Source organism: Ambystoma mexicanum, chromosome 12 (genome assembly GCF_040938575.1).
Source record: "Ambystoma mexicanum isolate Mex_15411 chromosome 12, UKY_AmexF1_1, whole genome shotgun sequence".
Lineage (NCBI taxonomy): Eukaryota > Metazoa > Chordata > Amphibia > Caudata > Ambystomatidae > Ambystoma > Ambystoma mexicanum.
Genome location: NC_090936.1, coordinates 68,430,920 through 68,451,409, shown reverse-complemented (window position 1 = coordinate 68,451,409; position 20,490 = coordinate 68,430,920). Strand labels below are relative to the sequence as shown.

General features: G+C 47.6%; 1 protein-coding gene across 4 annotated transcripts in view; it reads right to left on the bottom strand.

Moving 5' to 3' along the window:
• Positions 1–20,490, bottom strand: part of NELL2 (neural EGFL like 2) — an 871,367-nt gene that overhangs the window by 31,182 nt on the left and 819,695 nt on the right. For all 4 annotated transcript variants that reach the window (XM_069628010.1, XM_069628008.1, XM_069628011.1 and 1 more), the window contains one exon: positions 1,578–1,754. In XM_069628010.1, the coding sequence (XP_069484111.1) occupies positions 1,578–1,754 (177 nt within the window). The remainder of the gene's footprint in view (positions 1–1,577; positions 1,755–20,490) is intronic.

Below are 20,490 nucleotides of genomic sequence, written 5' to 3'. Positions count from 1 at the left end.
GCCACCAGACTTGACTATGCGAATTCCCTCTACCTGGGTGCACCGGCCTACCAGTTAAACTCCAAAGAGGAGAAAATGTGGCTGTCAGGCTGCTTCTCGCATTGGAGCGAAGGGACCACAGCTCACTGGCTCTCTGCACCCTACACTGGCTCCGATATGGATGCAGGGCCACCTTCAAATGCCTGTGTATTACACACAGAGCGGTGCACAAAGCAGGCCCCAAATTCCTGTAAGAAAAGATTACGCCTTACCACTCAACTCACACCCTTAGGTCAAGCACTGCGCTCCTCGTAGTGGTCCCCACCTCCAATTTGGCGAGTATTGAAGGGTCAGCCTACTCAACCCTGCCGCCAACTTTGTTGAACTCACTGCCTCCTCACATTAGACACAGTGAAGACTACATAGCTTTCTGGAAGGCACTGTGAGAAACCTGAAGGTATTCTCCAATGTAGACCCCGAGAATCCTCTATTCAGGTGGCCAGGGAGGGCCATCACTTTTGGATCCCAACCCTGGGGTTGGACAAGCAAGGTCCACCTGGATAGGGGATTCCGGGGTTGTGACCATGGGAGAAACCTAGGAGAGACGCAGTATCCCAAAGGGACAATCGGTGAAGAGGAGGAAGTCCCTGAAGCCTTCATGGGATATATAAGTGTTGCTGTCCCAGATCTAAGAGGGAGGTGAGGATATTGCCCGAGAATAGAGGCCGCAAATAAGGGGGGGTCAGAAGAAACAAAGGTCTAACCTTCAATTTAAAACATATCCAACTTCCCCTATTTCAGATCCTAGAGTATGCTGGCAAAACCAGGACCTCCATAAAAGGATATCAGGGGCCGAGACTGACTTTAAAAAGGGAGAATTGCCCCAGTCACAGAAAATCAAGGTCAAGGGGTTCCCTTTTTTCTTCTTTCCATCACCCTATGTTCATTCGGCCCCAGACAGTATTTCCAATCTCATCCCATTTTACCCTCCCCATTTCCAACAAGTACTGGGACGAGAAAGAGGCGACCTAGAGTAGTAAGCATTACCCATAGGAATACATTTGGGAGGCAGGAAAATGCCTACTACATGGGCTGTAATTCTGTTTTTGTGTTTTGTTTAGAAGCCATGTGAACCCATCATAAAGAGAAAAAATATACTATTTATCTGGGAATGTATTCATCTTTTTCTTTTTTTATTAAACTCTGTGCTTCCCAATCCCACTAAGATTGTTTTAGGATTCTGAAGACTAGAGCAATCATCATACTTTTACGGGGTGTCCCAAACTTTACCAGAATGAACACTGATTGGCCATTTTATGTCCTCCTGGCTTCCCTTAGCACTTCCCTGGCCCTCCCTGGCACTTGTCCAGTCCTGCCCTCCCCCTCCATCCCCTTTACCCACACTTTTCTTCCATGCACTTGCAAGGTCGAATGCCACAAGGCCTAGTAGGATCACGAATGTATATATATTATTGTTGTTTTTGTTTCTGCCACTGTTATTATTTCCCTGTTCCCTTCCCATTTAGCCTTGTGGCGCTTTGAAACACTGTTCTGTTGCATAAAGCACCTCACAAATGCACAATAAATGAGATACATACCAGGCATCGACACTGCTGACATTGCTGCACCCATGTGTCTCCGCTGTTGTATATGAGCTCCCCACTCTGATGGAGGCACTGGCTGCTGAGCCGAGGGTCACATTCCGGGCAGCAAAACAGGTCCACGGTCGGATTTTCGCAGTCACAGACCATCCTCCGACACATGACGAGCCCATTCTGCGTGCACAGGAGAAAGGATTAGCCCTTTGGGATCAAGCAGTTTGCATTCATGTCGGCAGTCTGTCGCTTCTGAGCAATGCTATTAATAGCTTTGTTTGCAGGAAACTGGATCTTAATTTAATGGTTCAGCATATCTTCTAAGGCAGGGGTCAGCAACACTTAGCTCACCAGATGTTTCAGACTACAATTCCCAGAATATCTGGCTTTTGACTATGCCGTTAAGGGATGATGACAGTTGTAGTCCAAAACATCTGGAAGGATTAGCCCTTTGGGATCAGGAAGTTTGTATTCATGTCAGCAGTCGGTCACTTATGAGAAATGCTATTAATAGCTTTGTTTGCAGGAAACTGGATCTTATTTTAATGGTTCAGCTTACCTTCTAAGGCAGAGGTCTGCAACTCTTGGCTCGCCAGATGTTTCGACTACAATTCCTAGAGTATCTGGTTATTGACTATGCTGTTAAGGGATGATGACAGTTGTAGTCCAAAACATCTGGAGAGTCAAAGGTTGCAGATCCGTGTTCTAAAGTATACAAAAAAAAACAAGTTACTATTCTGATTTCTAATATTGAATTTAAAAGTGTGCGACTTTTACTAGTTTCTATTTAATAACAGATGTATTCCTAACATCGAAACGTATTAATTTCTCGTAAATATACACAGGCATATCTTTAGTTTACTGAGATTTCTAAAGTAATGTCACAAATTTGGATTCGAAAACATTTAGAGCTTTCAAGGACCATGACTGCAGGGTCCAGGTCCAATCGAGGGTCGCAGAGTTTTGGCGTATTAAATGCAGCCTCGTAGATGCCAACATGCCCTTTTCCAGTCTGGAGATACTAGTCCAGTCCTGGTTTTAACTTTGCATTCCGGGACTTGTAGGCCCACAATTCGCCATTATTATAATCTCAGGACTACAAGTTAAAAGCAGCGCGGGTAGTAGCTTCTCCTGACCGGAATGTGGAACGTTGGTATCATATCCATGCAGCCTAGAAATGCATCCGAGGAACCAGCCACTGAACACAGGCGCACATGTTACTAGATGCAGCACACATAGAGGTCCAGGTGCGCTTGATGCAAGTGCCGCAAGCGCACGACTTCCGGGTAACTCACCACCGCCAGCAAGTTAGCTATTCTTGCACAGCAAGCGCTCCTAACTTCAGACACTAACCTGGCCTTACACGTAATGGTGAACAGGACATTCTCCCAAATGCATTGCTCAAGTTTTACAATGATACCCACATCAATGTTAAAGCGATATGAGGCGGATTTACTGCGCTCAAAAAATAACTAAAGTGCGACTTAATTTACTAAACTCCAAAAAATAGCATAAGTTGAACTAAAGCCATTTTTTGGTGTACGTTTCAGCTACACTATTTTTTAGCTTAATAAATCAGATTCATGTATGTATTGCGCTGATTTACTGAGCTCAAAACAATAGTGTAAGTAAAACTAAATAAACAAAACAAAGGGTAAGTAAAACTAAATAAAATAAAAAAATAGGTTAAGTAAAACTGAATAAACTAAAAAATAGGGTAAGGAAAACTGAATAAACTAAACAATAGGGTAAGGAAAACGTACGCCAAAAAATGACAAGTTCTACTTACACTATTTTATACGCTTATTGAATCGGCCCCATATATGTGTATTTTCTTAAAATAATATTACATTTTTTTTAAAAGTATTAAAGGTATAATATTAGTAGTTGTAAGCATTTTTAAACAAATTGCTGAATAACCTTTAACAAAATACATTTTCAGTGGTAATGTGTCTGTTCTACTTTTTGCCAGATCTGAACATAAATCAAAGATGTGTAAGACTGCAGAGTCAAACGAAAAGGTTCATATAAAAGACACCCAATGCCTTTTTCCTAATTGGCATACTGATTACCATGACAACCTGTGTGCTTATTAATTAAGACGCATGTAAGGCACAGATTTCTTTCTGTACGATGCTTTTGTGATGTGCAACTAGGAGCATAACAAACGCACCTGCATCACAAGGCCATGTTTAAAAAAAGACAAAGGCGGCTGTGTGAGTCAAAGCACAAAGGTAATACAATAACTGTGCGCTGACCCACACCCTTCATTAAATCTGGCCCTGGCTCGTCGCCCTGTATCTCTTCTGTAGAACACAGGCAGACATTTTTTGTCTCACCTAGGTGTGATATTTTGCTGCATTTCTATCGGTGGGGTTGGTACCTTGGAACATGATAAATTAAATAAAGTTAAATTGGGTATTTATCTCACGCTTCATATCGGACTCCAGCCTCTAAGCGCGGCACCCAGTATCAAACCCTTGTTGCTTTGCATTGTCTTGTAAACAAGCCGAGTGTGTTGCCCCTGAGCCTATCCTCCCTCACTGCCCTGATAGTAGTCCGAATTCCGTTAAGGCAAAAAAGATGGCGCGCTTGACAAGCCCAGTGCGCAGCAATTTTCAACACTTGATTCATGGCCAAGCTTAACTAGCATCTCTACCAAGAGAAGTCAACCCTTAGTAGCTAAGCAAAAAAGGCGGCGCTTGACAAGCCCAGTGCGCAGCAATTTTCAACACTTGATTCATGGCCAAGCTGAACTAGCATCTCTACCAAGAGAAGTCAACCCTTAGTAGCTAAGCAAAAAAGGCGGCGCTTGACAAGCCCAGTGCGCAGCAATTTTCAACACTTGATTCATGGCCAAGCTGAACTAGCATCTCTACCAAGAGAAGTTAACCCTTAGTAGCTAAGCAAAAAAGGCGGTGCTTGACAAGCTGAGTTTGCAGCAATTTTCAACACTTGATTCATGGCCAAGCTGAACTAGCATCTCTACCAAGAGAAGTTAACCCTTAGTAGCTAAGCAAAAAAGATGGCGCTTGACAAGCTGAGTTCGCAGCAATTTTCAACACTTGATTCATGGCCAAGCTGAACTACCAAGAGAAGTCACCCCTTAATATCGATCGCATTTTGGGCGATCATTGATTTGGGTCCCATCCAGAAGGCGATGGAGAAACAACGGTGCTGTACATAGCGTTTGGGAATGGATGGAACCCTGTACATCAAGGCATACAATGGTCTTAACTCCATATCACACTTTCAGAAGCTCCGCCTAAATCGGATCTATCTGAAAATAAAATACAGAGTCCGAAAATAGAGAATGTTTTTTTTTTGGTTGCACATTTCAATGCACTTACATACGGGGGAGAAACCCCGCTGTACCCCCATACTCACCTTACAATATTTATTACCCTCACCCACCGCCCACATATAAATGCATTGAAATGCGCATTTCGAAATTCATCATTTTCGCATGTGGAATTTTTGGCCGCGAAATAATGGGGTGATACCCTTAAATGTTGTGATGTGAAGCTCATGACTGCAGGAAATGTGGTCATTCATTGAAGGTCATGAAAAATGCATCCGAATGCGATGCTTACAACTTAGAAATAGCTGCTCACATCAGTAGCGCTGCCCAGGGATCTACGGCGAGTGCTTTGGGTCGTTTTCATCAGAATGAAGGCTTCTAGCTACAATAGTAGATTGACTGCCTCAACAGATGTAAATAGATCTTTTTCTATGTGTCAAAAAGGATGTGGTCACTTTCAAAAGTCTATGGCATTGGCCCAGGCAGGGCCTGACTGGGGCAGAAAATGGGCCTTAGCACCAATACAAATGTGGTCCTTAACTGCATGTTGCTTTTCATTCCTCTTTGCCAAAAAAACTGTTGGAGAAGTACTGGCGTCACGTGTCTGGGAACATTTGTGCCAAAAAGTGAATTTTAATGAACATGGGGTCAATATCATTGGTCAAATCTACTAGCCGCCTCATGCATTTGTTTATCAGCCGCCCTGTGCATTTGTTTATCAGCCTGGCCCACACTGTCCCACACAGCTGGCCCATGCTACCCACATAGTCTGGTCTTTAGGGCTTTGCCGTATAGGCTGATCCGAGCTCGGCCGCGGGTTACAGCAATGTTTGGAGGCCAGGGATCATTTTTGGCAAGGTTTGCTTACTTTGAAACCTGCACCATGAGCTTCAAGTTATGGGACTGTGATTTTGGACACATCACCTATCTCCCTTTGTCTCAGTGTGGCCATTGTTCAAAGACAACAGTCTGCCGTGGCCTGTGCCAATAGCATATCACCCCCTGTCCCCTCCCCCTATCAGTCCTGTAAGGACCAATCATCTGATGTGCTTTATTAATTTCAATCAATGCGCTACAATTAGTAAACGTGTCATACATCCATCTAAGCTTTGTACTACCCTCCCATCAGCTGGAGCTTAGGAATGAACCTAATACCGCACTCTTTTCAAGAGCAGTTAAAAACGGGCAGACCTGTTGCCTAGGTCTATTTGCTGTACATGTGTGTTTCTCCAGCAATGGATCGTTCATAGTTACCCATGCTGATCAAAGATTCCTTGGCGTCAGGCTGGTAATCCCCGGTAACAGTAAAACAGTTTACATTTTAAAACTGCTGTCACTTTAGTGCTCTGTTAGTTGTTTTGGGTAATGTTGCTCCACAGCCAATAGACAGGTCTCCCATAGCTCCACCCCCTGGGATCATCTTAAGAATGTTTTAACGCACGTTCAGTGTTGGGAGTCCTAAAAAAATCTCTCAATTTCTTTGATGATTTATTGACTCTATCTTTGGTTTTCAACACATTCTTCAACTCTTCACAAAGCCTGGAACTTCCTTCGCCCATCTGTGGTTTTGCTCCAACTTCTCAGCACCTCCGGAGATACCATTTCGGTGTCTGCTCGTTGAGGCCTGCAACCTATCCGTGAAGTTACAGCTGACACCAGGAGGAAAAGTCCTTTCAAGGGCTGGGCTACCTGTCATTTAAAGAACGTCTATGTGGAGGATCTTCACAGTGACTGCCTCTACTGTCTTTATCATGACCATGAGATCGGCGGCTGTTCATTCTGCCAGTTGTTCTCCAACAAGATTCTTTGAGACCATCACTGAAGGTTGGTGACTTGGTTAGATGATAGAGCTGGAGCCTCTGATATGGCCTCTGTCCTTAGCCACGTTTCCCTCAGGCAGAGCAGAGCCCGGGAGCATGTTGTGTGCATTGACCTTCCTTTGTGTGTGCGCGTTTGTGTGGGTGTCACCACACTATGTTGAAGGATGGAGGTATTGTGTTCTGCCCTTTCTTTGTGTTGGTGTTTCCTTGTGGCATGTTGAAGGAAGGGAGGTGTGTAATATTTCCTGTCTCCCTTCCTGCATGGATGTTGTGATGTCATGAAAGAATGTCATGTTAGTGGAATGTTTGTCTTTGTGTGAGAGTGCTACTCCAGGCAGTTGGAGATATGTAGCCTGGGTGGTGGGAGCCAGTTGGCTCCCGTGAAGATCGCACCTCTTCATCCAAAAAGTCAAGGTCCCATGATGACTCTTCCCATGGGAAAAGAGCAGAAAAGGGTCATACAACCCAAGCTCGGGCTGCGACCTTGAGGATGTCAGCAATCCCATCAGTGACAACGTCATCAACAAAGACTGCTTGATCATCTTCAGCTACAAAATGCATGTCAGTGTTGTCTACTGCGCTACAGTCTTCTGCCAAGAAGCACTCTTCCACACCTCCTTCTAGCACATCGGTGACCTCTTCGTCTATCGACGAGTGTCACCACTACGACCGCCTTGTTCATGACAAAGGTGCACGTCTCATTGTCAACGGCTCCATGAGGCGTCCCTCCAGCTGGAGATTCTGCCTCTGTGCTTTCAGCACTACCAAGTTTGAAGGCATCATGAAGGAAGACACAGACAACAGATTCAAAGTTCAAACAAACTCACTTTAACTTAAATGTCAGGATGGACGACGGTTTAACTTGCCGTAAGCTAAGGTGGGATTTCCCTACCTAAAGAAACTAAGGACAGTCAAAGGGTTCAACTTAAAAGTCTGTCTGTGTCCAAAACCTATACTTTCCCTCACAACTAAAGCTAAACACTGTGTAGGGATGTCAGCAATAAAAGAAATGGTGTTCCAAACAAAGTTCTGAGCTTCTACTAGCTCCTGGCTTACTTTTCAGCTCCCCTTTCAGAGGTAAAAACAGTTCCACAAAGCTCTTGGGGTTCCCTTCCCCAAGTTCAAGACAGTTCCACAAAGTCTTGGGGTTCCCTTCCCCCGAGTTCAAGACAGTTCCACAAAGTCTTGGGTTCCCTTCCCCCAAGTTCAAGACACTTCCACAAAGTCTTGGGTATTCTTTCCCCAAGTTCAAGACAGAAAGTTCAAAGTTCAAACAAAATAATTCTCAAAGGATTGGGATCCTCCCCAAACCTCTTGCCAAGGGTAGTTTCTCTGTATGATGTATGTATGTCGGCTTGTATAGCGCCGGCAGCCTGCAGGCATCAGGGCGCTTTAACAGACAAACACAAAACTATAGCACCTCCTGTATCTGTGTTTGTTGCTCAAGAGTGTTGCTGGGGGAGAAATCAGAGTTACCTGAACAGGTGAGTCTTCAGGAGTTTTCTAAAATTTAGGTGATTTCCTTCCAGTCTGAGTACCAGCGGAAGTCTATTCCACTGCTGAGCTGCTAGTACTACAAACGATCTACCCATACCTGTCTTGAGCTTGTATTTGGGAGCTATGAGTAGGCTCTTACCTTCAGAGCATAACTGTCTCTGTGGGGTGTATATAACCAAGCTATTCTTGAGATAACTAGGGGCTTTCCCAACGAGGCACTTATGAACAAGTGTCATAGCTTTGAACTTTATCCTCTCTTCAACCCTAAGCCAATGTAGCGATCTTCTGGCCGAGGTAGTATGCTCCCCTCTCCTAAGATTTTTTACTAGCCTCACCGCGTCATTTTCTATAACTTGACATCTGGCTACGTCCTTAACAGATGCACCAGTGACCAAGGCATTGCCATAGTCCAACCTAGATAACACAATGGCCCTTGCAATTGTGGCCATATTGCTTTCATTTAGATAAGGACTAATGGCCTTCATAAGGAGCAGGTGATAGGCTGTATTCTTGTATACATAGTTCACCTGTGCTTCTGAATTAACAGAGGAGTTGACCATCATTCCCAGGGTTTTGACCTGGTTGGAGACTTGGATTATGGCTTCATTTATCTGGATTGTCTCATACTCCTTCCCCAGCTTAGCTAATAGGTTACTGGACCCGAACAGCATGAGTTCGATTTTAGTGTCATTAAGAGACATCCAGTTTAGCTGCATCCACTAGTTCTAAGATGAGCTGCGTATCCTCCGCATAGTTGGTATAGAACACTCCGGTTTCCACCAGAATGTTGCACAGACTTCATATGTAAATGTTAAAAAGCATTGGCGAGAGACTTGGTTCACAAATGCAAGGTTCACACCCTTGATCCCTCCTTTCATTTGCTTTCCATGCAGGGGTCTCGGTCTATGCGCAGTTGACGGACCACACGGTCCACCCATCACAGGTCACGCAACCGATAACCAAAGGGCTGTTGTTATTTAATATTGCTCCCATGCAGGTGTTCCCTCAGTCTAGGCGCAGTTAACAGACCACAAGGTCCACCCATCACAAGTCACGCAACCGATACCCCTTTTAATCAGATTTTACAACAATTGTCCACTGCTTTCAGGTGACAGTGAAAAGTACTTTTAGTATCAGAAATATCCTCTTTCAGTCCTTTTGCGTGGTTTGCTTGCTCACCATTCACTTGGTTGTACTATGGATACTTGGGATTTTACTTGCTTTGTCAATACTTGTATGTCATTCAACTTGGGCCAAGTGCGAACAGGTAACCAAACTAGAGATCCCAATCCTGGTGCCTGCTCAACCCCACACTAAGAAGCACCTGAGTCAAAATAGACACTGAGTCAAATCATTACATAATCTTAACCTTCAGAGTACTCTTACATTAACCGGGTCACTCATCAACGCCAGATCTATGGTAGCCCATGCCACTGAAATCTCTGATATTCTTAGCAACGGTAACTTGGACCCACTCGCTATAACTGAGACCTGGCTCAGTTATACCTGAGACCTGAGACCTGGCTCCATGAGGCGGCAGGACCTACCCTGATGCTAGCTTTACCTGATAGCTACCAAATCATCAGAACTGATAGACTTAAGGCTAAAGGCGGTGGCCTAGCTATCATCTCTAAAACCTCCTTGCCTATTAGGCTCACCACCTCACCTCCTTGTTCATCCTGTGAAATACTCACAGCAAAAATGCTGTTATCTAATAACCGTACGTTAACCATCCACCTGATCTACAGGCCCCCAGGACCACTAGGAACATTTGAAGATGACCTTACTAACCTGATAGCAAACAATATGAAAAAGCATTCCCAAACCTTGCTGATGGGCGTCTTTAACATCGGCTTTAATGACCCAGATAACAAGCATGCCCACTCAATAACAGCCCTACTTAATGACCACGGGCTCACCCAAAAAATCCTCTCACCTACCCACATCAGAGGTAAAACTCTCGACTAGGTATCCGATCTTAACTGCAATATTGCCATTACCGACATTATCCCACAACCATGGACGGACCACTACTTAATTTATTTCACCACCACACTTGATCGTCTCAGCCCCAAAACTATCAGTATGATACCCCCACTCCCGACTAGAAGCCAAAAAGATATTACGGCTTAAAAACGTATCCCGCTTCTTCTCCCTGCTATCAAGGATCTGGAGAATAACACCGACCCAGACACCCTAGTGAACACTTTCAACAAAGCTATGACCATGGCACTAGACACCATCGCACCAACTAAACAACGCAAAAGGCAAACAGGAGGCACCCCTGAATGCCTGGTTCACACCCCGACTTAATGAACTAATAAAGAAGAAAAGAAAGCTTCAAGCTATCTGGCGCAACTCGCCTACTGACAATAACAAAGCCAAAGTAGCCCATTTATCCAAACACTATAAGAAAGAAATTATTAACACAAAAAAAAATCTAGTCAACGACAGAATTACCAACGCCAAATCTAATACGAAGGAACTTTTCTCAATCCTTCGGGAAATGGAATCCCCTCTACAACCAGTAGACACTGTCCCAAAGGACAAGATATGGTGTACTAACATACAAAATGCCTTATCAAATAAAATCTCCACCCTCCAACTCAAAATAACCAAAAAGAAAGACTCTTTGCCCCTCTCCGATCAACAAACGCCACTAACCATTGAGCACAATACCATTCCCCCCTTCAGTTTCAAAACAATTTCTATCGTCGATACTGAAAAGGTAATTCTCTCCCTGAAACCCTCTAACTGCAAGGGCGACAGTTGCCCAGCGCAAATAATAAAGGATGCGGCCAGAGATCTAGCCCCGTTTATTTCAAAGCTCATAAACTCCTCCTTTAAATCTAACTCAGTACCTAAAAATCTAAAAGAATCCTTGGTCCTCCCCTTACTTAAAAAACAAACTCTCGACCCTGCCGTCCCCACTAACTATAGACCCATCACCACCGTACCATTCCTTCTCAAAATCATTGACAGAGTAGCCTACTTACAAATTCAAGACTACTTGGAAGCTAATCACCTGTTCGGCCCCAGGCAATCGGGGTTCCACCCTCTCCATGGTACCGAAACAGCCTTGTTAGACCTTAAGACAAAAATTGAGGAGTTAAAGGATAGCGGCAAAACAGCTCTGCTACTGCTATTGGACTTGTCAGCAGCCTTTGACTTGGTGGACCACACACAGTCTTATGCAGTCACCTTAGGCTGGCTGCCAATTTCTCAGGAGAAGCCATAGCCTGGGTCCAATCCTTTCTAGCCAAACGGACTATGAGAGGCTTTTCGACCTCCACTTGCGCTGATCCCATCCAAATAACATGTGGAGTCCCACAAGGATCTTGTGTCTCACCTACCATGTATAACATTTTCACCAAGCCATTATTCGACAAGACACTAACTATGCAGATGACACCCAGATCCTCATACCCCTTTCGGGCAACTATGAAGTGGACTTGTCCTTGGTGAATAAGATATACATCCTCATTCAGGCATGGATGGCGACCCATGGCCTCTGCCTGAATGACGATAAAACTGAGATTCTTCTTCTCGGATCTGACTCAAACCTAAAGAAATTAACCCCAAACTACACTTCCTTCAACATTGACAACAATATCATCAAGGTTATGCCTGAGGTTAAAACTCTAGGATTCTATTTGGACTCTTCTCTCACATTGAAGAAGCAAGTCAACTCCCTCTCCTCCTCAACAGCTTACACTTGCAAACTAATTCGCGCTGCCAGACCATTCCTCTCCAACGCTAGCTGTATCACTGTGGCCAATGCTCTTATCTTGTCTAGACTAGACTATTGCAACGCCTTGTACTCAGGAGCCAATAAGTATGTCACTGACAAACTCCAAAGATTGCAAAATAACATTTCTAAATTCCGGAAAGAGGCCCACTGGCTAAAAATAAAGGACAGAATACTCCTCAAAACCATATCCATTACCTCCAAATGCCTAAACAATCTAGCACCTCCCTACCTATCAGAGAAAATCTCTAGGAAACCCACAACCCGTCCACTGAGATCTGCCAACACATTACTGCTCTAAATCTCTAGATTTAAACTAACTACGGCTGGAGGAAGAAGCTTCCCAGTCAAAGCTGCACAATCTTGGAATACACTCCCAATAGACTTACGACGTCCCCTACCCTACGCCAGATTTAGAATTAATGTTCTCAAATGGCTTCGCGCTAATGACCCTTAACCACTCCACCTGACAACACTGTACCTAATACTATTACTGCGACTTACCTGGCATGCATCTAATCAACTAAACCTTTATGACTTACTAACGGCAAATGTCTTCACTGTATCATTTATTGTACTCACACTGTGTTCACCTGCATCCACAAATGACAAATGTCTGTGCTGTTAATTCCACTGTATTATATACTGTACTCACATGCATGTACCAACCTGCGACTGGCACTGTAACTAAGCTTTGAGACTTCTTGTACTGCTGCGCCTGGCTGCCCAAGGGCTTGGAGTGCATTATCAAATTAATAAACAAACAAACAAACAAACAAACAAACAAACTTGCTTTGTGGTATTTGCCACTTGCACAATGTTGCTTTTGGTCCATTCAAAACCTTGTCTTCATTTACTTTATCTCTGTGTGGTATTCAGAAATACTTGTTCAATCATACTTTCTTATTGCTTTACTTCTGTACTGAATTCAATAATACTTCCAGTTTGTTCAGTATTAAAAAAGGGCGCATTTGGCACTCACACACGTTACTCGCTCACTTTGATATTCAGGATTCCGAGTATTCTCCCTTATGTAACTCAGGGTTCTCTCTTGCATTTATTCTTCATTCTATTTCGGGGTTCTTTAGATATATCAACAATATTTCTGTATGTTCCCCTCATGTATCAGACTCTTAGCATAGAGGTCTGCCCCTTCTAGACCACCCTTTTTCCCCACTGGTGTCTGGCAGGCTCACCGGTCTCTTCCTTTATCAGTGCGTCACCCTCTTCTTGAGGCAGCTTTTGCTGCTTGTACTCTGGTCCAGATCCAGCTGCCTCTCCCACCTGTTACACGGCTCTGCAAATTCTTGCCATCCTTCTTTTTGGAGTGAAGCAGTGTTCTCTGAGCAGGTGAGCGGCCTGACCCTCAGAGGCGGTTACTTCGCTTACGGTCCTCTCGTGGCACCTTCTGCTCTTGCCTGCCGTCATGCCGGTTCCCTCCATGCAGCTCTCCACAGCTCCTGCTTCCCACCAGTAGGTTTCTCCGTCCCTTCGTCTTGAACTGCCAGCACTCTTATACTCATGAGGATTGTTAAATGACCCCAGGTGTGGGTCATTTGGTCCAGTTGCCTGACCAAAGTTAAAGGGACATGCCCGATATTTACAATACTCTGCAGGCCTCTTCCTCGTCTCAGTACTAGAGTGGTGAAATGACCTACCAGTGTTCATCACTCTTAGTTGCCTCTACCTCGTTCCAGTACCATAGTGTGTTAAATCATGGATAATGTGGGGATATGTGTCACAATAGCCCATAAAGGCTGAGGGGGGGGAGCTAAGCTGATCGTCATGATGGAAAGGGGGAGACCATGTCTCGCCTGTGGATATGATATGATAGGTTATTTATAACGCGCTTAATACCCATAGGTTTCTAAGCGCGGACCCGGGGATCAAACCTGTGTTGCTCCGTGTCGTCTTGCTTCCAAGGCGAGCATGTTGCCCCTGAGCTGTCCTCCAGAGATCCTCTTCCCAATCCCGAAGGACCCTCCACCCAGATGATCCTCCCTCGCTTCTCCACCCCCCGGGTCGGGATCCAAAAGTGATGGCCTTTCCCTGGCCACCTGAGAAGAGGATACAAGGGGAGTAGGTGGGAGGAAACGCTCAGGTTTCTCACACAAGGCATATGCATACCCATCCACTGTTTACTCTGCCCCCTATGTTCCTGGCCCTGCTATAATTCCACCTGAGGACATATTGCTACCTGCCAGCAATGCCTATTTTGAGCAGGAAGGTGTCTTTTCTGATAATGACACCCAAGTAGATGACACCCATGTTGAGATTATGCACTCTACTTTAGCTGGGGTTTCAGTGATTATGCCCCAAGGGCAATTTCAGCTCCACCTGAGCCATCTCAAGGCTGGCTCGCACTCAACCAGAGCCTTGTGACCTTTCTTTGGGCATTCTAGCCACACTACACAGTCTCAGAGTTGCAGTATAGGCTTCCTCCTCCATCTTTAAGACCTTCCCAGAAGCTTCCTGCTGGCCCATTACCTACTCCTCCACCTCCTACGCGGCGCCCTTCATGGTCCCACACACCTGCTCTTCCTCCTCCTTCCAACCTCACAGATACTGATACGGAGGATGATCTCTCCCAACGTGTTGTGTCCACCCACACTAATACCGTGGACGAATTTGATAATGTCCTGCCATGGGATGATTAATCGGAAGATCCTCCTCTCAGAGACTCCCCATCGGATGAAATTGGTTCCTTCCACACCTGCATGTCCAGGGCTGCCAAGTTGTTTGATCTCGTCCCAGAAGAGCAAAAGAAGGAAGGCTTCTTATACCAGCGCAGGGAGCAGACAAGAAAGTCTGTGGTGGCCATACATGTCCTTGAGGATATCTCGAAAGACAGTCTTTTGTCGATGAAAAATCCCTATACTGCCCCTCGCTAAAATGGCAGATTTGAGAAAAAGTACAAGGCTCCTGATTCAGGGCCTAAGTGTCTATGGATGAAGCCCAGTCCGGACTCCATGGTGTCAGCGGCGGCCCAGAAGTGTCTGCCAATCCTTCCTCTCCGTGTTCAATGCCACTCAACAAGGATGGGAAGCAGCTTGACTCTTTCAGAAAGCTTATCATCTCCACGGCCGCAACCACCATCAAGGATGCTAATGCTATGGCTATCCTGTCCTGCTACGACAGGGAGCTATGGTTCAAGATGAGCCCAATATTGAATTTCCTTCCAGATGACAAGAAGGATGAAGCTTTTGCCCTCCTTCATGATGAGGTGGCTGCCCCAGACCACACGGTTTCGGTGGGGGTGGATATTGCGGACACTGGCTTCTGACAGATGGGGAACAACACTGTTCTACGCCATCAAAGCTGGCCACTAATTTCCATCCAGAAGTGCAATCAAAGTTAGTGGACATGCCCTTAAACGGGAGAAACTGTTCGGCAAAAGGGTGGATGATACACTTCAAGCCATCAACGCATACAGGACACCACCCGCTCCTCTGGCATGCTGCAACAGTGGTGTCATTGCTTTTGGTCCAGGTAGACATGTTTTTCAAGTCCAAGTCCTACCGGTGCAACACCTACCCTGTCACACAGCTACAAAGGAAAGTTCCAGGCCTACATGGAAAACCAGCACTGCTGTGGCTCTTCACACACCAGGAGCCAATCCTCCAAACAGGCCTGACCAGTCTCCACCTCCACATTCACATGCCAGAGGGAGGGCGTCTCTCAAAGTTAATTGAACAGTGGCATACATCACCAGGGGCGATGGGTGTTATTGCTAATCCAGCAGGGCCACCACTGGAATTCATCGGGCAGCCGGCCTCTGTCCCTACCTTGTCAAAGGTTGAAAAAACACTTGCTATTCTGCTGCAAGAAGTTCAGTCCCTTTTCTCCAATGGGGCAATCAAGCCTGTCCCCTTCCAACTGCAAGGCCAATTGGAGTACTAAAGATGCTTTATCATTTTATTTCAAAATATTTTTATTAGCATTTCTTAGTTGGCATTACATCCTCTTTATGAGGTTGAAACATGTTCTATTATTTCTTATACATAATAAACAAAACTCTAACATACCACAAACATACATTGTCTTCCTTTTGTAGCGAATATGACGTCTGGATTACTTAGGGTCGGATTGGTGGCCCGTCCCAATCTCTGCTTGTGGGTTGAGGGTAAGGTTAGCATTCATTCCCAATGTGCCACACCTCTCTCCTCTCTTCTTTACGAACCACGTGTCTCTTGGGGCTGTGTGCCAGTCCACCTACTCGTTAGTTCATGGGGGCATATCATCCGACGGCAGGAACATGTCTCTGATCACGGCCTTCCATGCCTCGAATTTAGCGTTAGCGTCCCCTAGCCCTCTGGTGGTCCCGGTGCCCCACGCTTCCGTCTCTGCGGTCGTCCACCGCTCCATCTCCCTTTTCCATCTTGTATATTGCGGGCCTTTCTTTGACTTCCACGACATTGCTATTTCCCTCTTTGCCAAGATGCATGCTATGTCCATCACCCTCACAATGTGTTTTAACTTGCTGATCCTGGGGTACGTGCCTAGCAGACACTCCTTCATTGTCCAGTCGTATCTGCTTACTCCGCCCTTCTCGCATGCCTGTTTGATGTTGGCCCAAAGAGTGCCCACCTTTGCACATCCCCAAAACATATGTATTAGATCTGCGTTTTCACTGGCACACCATGGGCATTGCGCTTCCGGTTGCCGCTTAAAGCTAGCTACTCTTTTCGGGGTCATGTACGTTCTGTATAAGACATTTGTTTGGATGAGTCTGAATCTGGTGTTTCTGGACACTGCTTTCGGAAACTTCAGTGCTCTTTCCCATTCATTGTCTGAAATCTCTTCACCAAGGTCAGTTTCCCATTTAGCTTTTAGAGTAGCGCCCCTGGGGTTGGGCCTATCATTCATCTGCGCATAGATTCTTGACACTGGCCTCCACCCATCGCTTAGATTGTACATTTCTGTTACAAGAGGGGTCGCTGTTGGCTCCTCTGGCCAGTTGCTCCATCTCGCTTTAGCCTCGTGCTTAAGCTTCTGATACCATAAAAACTGTCCCATGGGTATTCCCTCTGTCTCGTGCAGTGATTCCAGCCCTCTGAACTCCCCATCCTCAAACATGTCTCCCCAGGCGTAGATACCCAGTCTTTCCCACTGCCTGATCGTGTTAGTGTCGGCTGGTGTTTTTCTTAAGCCTGCCATTATTGGGATTTCTGGGGAATAAGGATTCTTTAAGTGCGTGATTGCTTTAACTCTTTCCCATATCAGTCTGCCCAATCCAGCCAATGGGGGTGCTCTGTCGGGACGGTCTGGGGGCACCCATATTATCTCCTTGAGGTACAGAGGTTTGATTAGATCTCCCAGGAGGCCTGTTTCGTTGGTAACTTCGTCTGATAACCATTTGGTGACATGGCTAAGTTGGGCCGCCAGATAGTATCTTTCGAAGTCCGGGAGCTGTATGCCCCCTACATCATGCGGGAGGGTCAGAATATTCAGTGCCAGTCTGTGGCGTGCCTTACCCCATATGAAATCCCTAATCTGGGCATCTAACTTTCGAAAAAAGGGTGGTCTAATGTAGTGGCAAATAGTCTGGAAGAAGTATAAATATCGGGGGAGTATAATCATCTTTACTATTGATGCTCTTCCCATCATTGAGAGTGGTAGCTTAGACCAAAATTTCATAGATTTATGAAGCCCCTGAGTTACCCTCAGCGTATTTTGCTCGTGTGTAAGCTCAGGTGTATGCCTGATCCAGACCCCCAGATATTTAAACGTGTCCGGTTGCCATCTTATCCCAACTTGGGGTAGGTTGTCTGTTCCTAGCTCCCTTAGGCCCGCCAGCGGAAACATGCAGGACTTCTGTTTACTAAAATGTATCCCCGAATAACGCGCAAAATTATCTAACACTTCCAAGATTGTTGGGGCGTTGTTTTTTGGGTCCCTTAGGTAGATCAGGACGTCATCCGCATATAGCGAGATAACATGATGTCTCCTGCCCACCCTTATCCCAGCGTCCCAGAATTGACTCCTAATGTAGATCGCAATTGGCTCCAGCCCCAAGATATAGAGCATGGGCGACAGGGGGCATCCCTGCCTTGTGCCTCTTTGTATGTTCCAGGCTCCCGAGACCCATTTGCCCGTCTTCACCCTGGCCGTGGGTCCATTATACAATATCTTGACCCAGCGTACAAATCGTTCCCCGAATCCGAACTCCTTTAGCACCTCTATCAGCCACTCCCAGTATATGGAGTCGAATGCCTTTATGGCGTCTAACGACATTACCGCCATATGATCCTGGTCTCCCTCTGTGTGTGCTATAATGTGCTGTAATCTACGCAGATTGGCCGTCGTATTGCGGTCGGGCACAAAGCCATTCTGGTCCTCGTGAACTAGGCTTCCTACCACTTTTGACAGTTTTTTGGCCAGTATGGTGGTCAGTATCTTACAGTCGTAGTTTAGCATTGCTATTGGTCTGTAAGAGTCGCATTCCTCGGCCGGTTTATGTGGTTTGGGTATCGGGACTATTAGTCAGAGGCGGATCTAACGGTCGCTAGGCAAACAAAAGGCGACCGGGCCCCCCCCCGCCCCGGGCCCCCCCGGCCCTTCCACACAACAGGGCCCGCCCCTTCCACACAACAGGGCCCGCCCCTTGCCCGCCCCTTCCACACAACAGGGCCCCGCCCCTTCCACACAACAGGGCCCTTTCATTTTAACACTCCGGGTTCATTCCAATCCTGGGCCAGGACTGGCCCAGGAGACGTGTCTACGTCACAGTGACGCAGTGTTATGTGCCGGCGGTGTGATCCCACGAGGAAAAAGAAGTAATCTCCATTGCCCGGGCCCAGCTGAGAAGAGAAGGTGCTGCTCGAGTCGAGGCTGTCGAGTGGTGTTTGCTGTTTGCTGTCTCCTGCCTACTGAAACAACGGGTAAGTTTAGCTATTGTGGGGATTTGTGTCTCCATGCTCCCGTGACTGTCTCCATGGACCATGCTCCCCTCCTGCCCCAGCCCCCCGTGAGTGTCTCCATGCCCCCCTCCCCCCCCAGGGCCCCCGTTTGTGTCTCCATGCCCCCCTCCCTCCCCAAGGTCCCCGTTTGTGTCTCCATGCCCCCCTGCCTCCCCAAGGCCCCCGTTTGTGTCTCCATGCCCCCCTGCCTCTCCAAGGCCCCCGTTTGTGTCTCCATGCCCCCCTGCCTCCCCAAGGCCCCCGTTTGTGTCTCCATGCCCCCCTGCCTCCCCAAGGCCCCCGTTTGTGTCTCCATGCCCCCCTGCCTCCCCAAGGCCCCCGTTTGTGTCTCCATGCCCCCCTGCCTCTCCAAGGCCCCCGTTTGTGTCTCCATGCCCCCCTGCCTCCCCAAGGCCCCCGTTTGTGTCTCCATGCCCCCCTGCCTCCCCAAGGCCCCCGTTTGTGTCTCCATGCCCCCCTGCCTCCCCAAGGCCCCCGTTTGTGTCTCCATGCCCCCCTGCCTCCCCAAGGCCCCCGTTTGTGTCTCCATGCCCCCCTGCCTCCCCAAGGCCCCCGTTTGTGTCTCCATGCCCCCCTGCCTCTCCAAGGCCCCCGTTTGTGTCTCCATGCCCCCCTGCCTCCCCAAGGCCCCCGTTTGTGTCTCCATGCCCCCCTGCCTCCCCAAGGCCCCCGTTTGTGTCTCCATGCCCCCCTGCCTCTCCAAGGCCCCCGTTTGTGTCTCCATGCCCCCCTGCCTCCCCAAGGCCCCCGTTTGTGTCTCCATGCCCCCCTGCCTCCCCAAGGCCCCCGTTTGTGTCTCCATGCCCCCCTGCCTCCCCAAGGCCCCCGTTTGTGTCTCCATGCCCCCCTGCCTCCCCAAGGCCCCCGTTTGTGTCTCCATGCCCCCCTGCCTCCCCAAGGCCCCCGTTTGTGTCTCCATGCCCCCCTGCCTCCCCAAGGCCCCCGTTTGTGTCTCCATGCCCCCCTGCCTCCCCAAGGCCCCCGTTTGTGTCTCCATGCCCCCCTGCCTCCCCAAGGCCCCCGTTTGTGTCTCCATGCCCCCCTGCCTCTCCAAGGCCCCCGTTTGTGTCTCCATGCCCCCCTGCCTCTCCAAGGCCCCCGTTTGTGTCTCCATGCCCCCCTGCCTCTCCCCAAGGCCCCCGTTTGTGTCTCCATGCCCCCCTGCCTCCCCAAGGCCCCCGTTTGTGTCTCCATGCCCCCCTGCCTCTCCAAGGCCCCCGTTTGTGTCTCCATGCCCCCCTGCCTCCCCAAGGCCCCCGTTTGTGTCTCCATGCCCCCCTGCCTCCCCAAGGCCCCCGTTTGTGTCTCCATGCCCCCCTGCCTCCCCAAGGCCCCCGTTTGTGTCTCCATGCCCCCCTGCCTCCCCAAGGCCCCCGTTTGTGTCTCCATGCCCCCCTGCCTCCCCAAGGCCCCTGTTTGTGTCTCCATGCCCCCCTGCCTCTCCAAGGCCCCCGTTTGTGTCTCCATGCCCCCCTGCCTCTCCAAGGCCCCCGTTTGTGGAGCGTAACTGACCCAATATCCTCAAAGCACTGTTACTTGAGACTTCAGCCTTTCATCCTTCTGAGGTTGATAAATCAGTGGCAACTTTGGTTGGGCGATTATTGTATGTGAATATGTCTATATATAATGG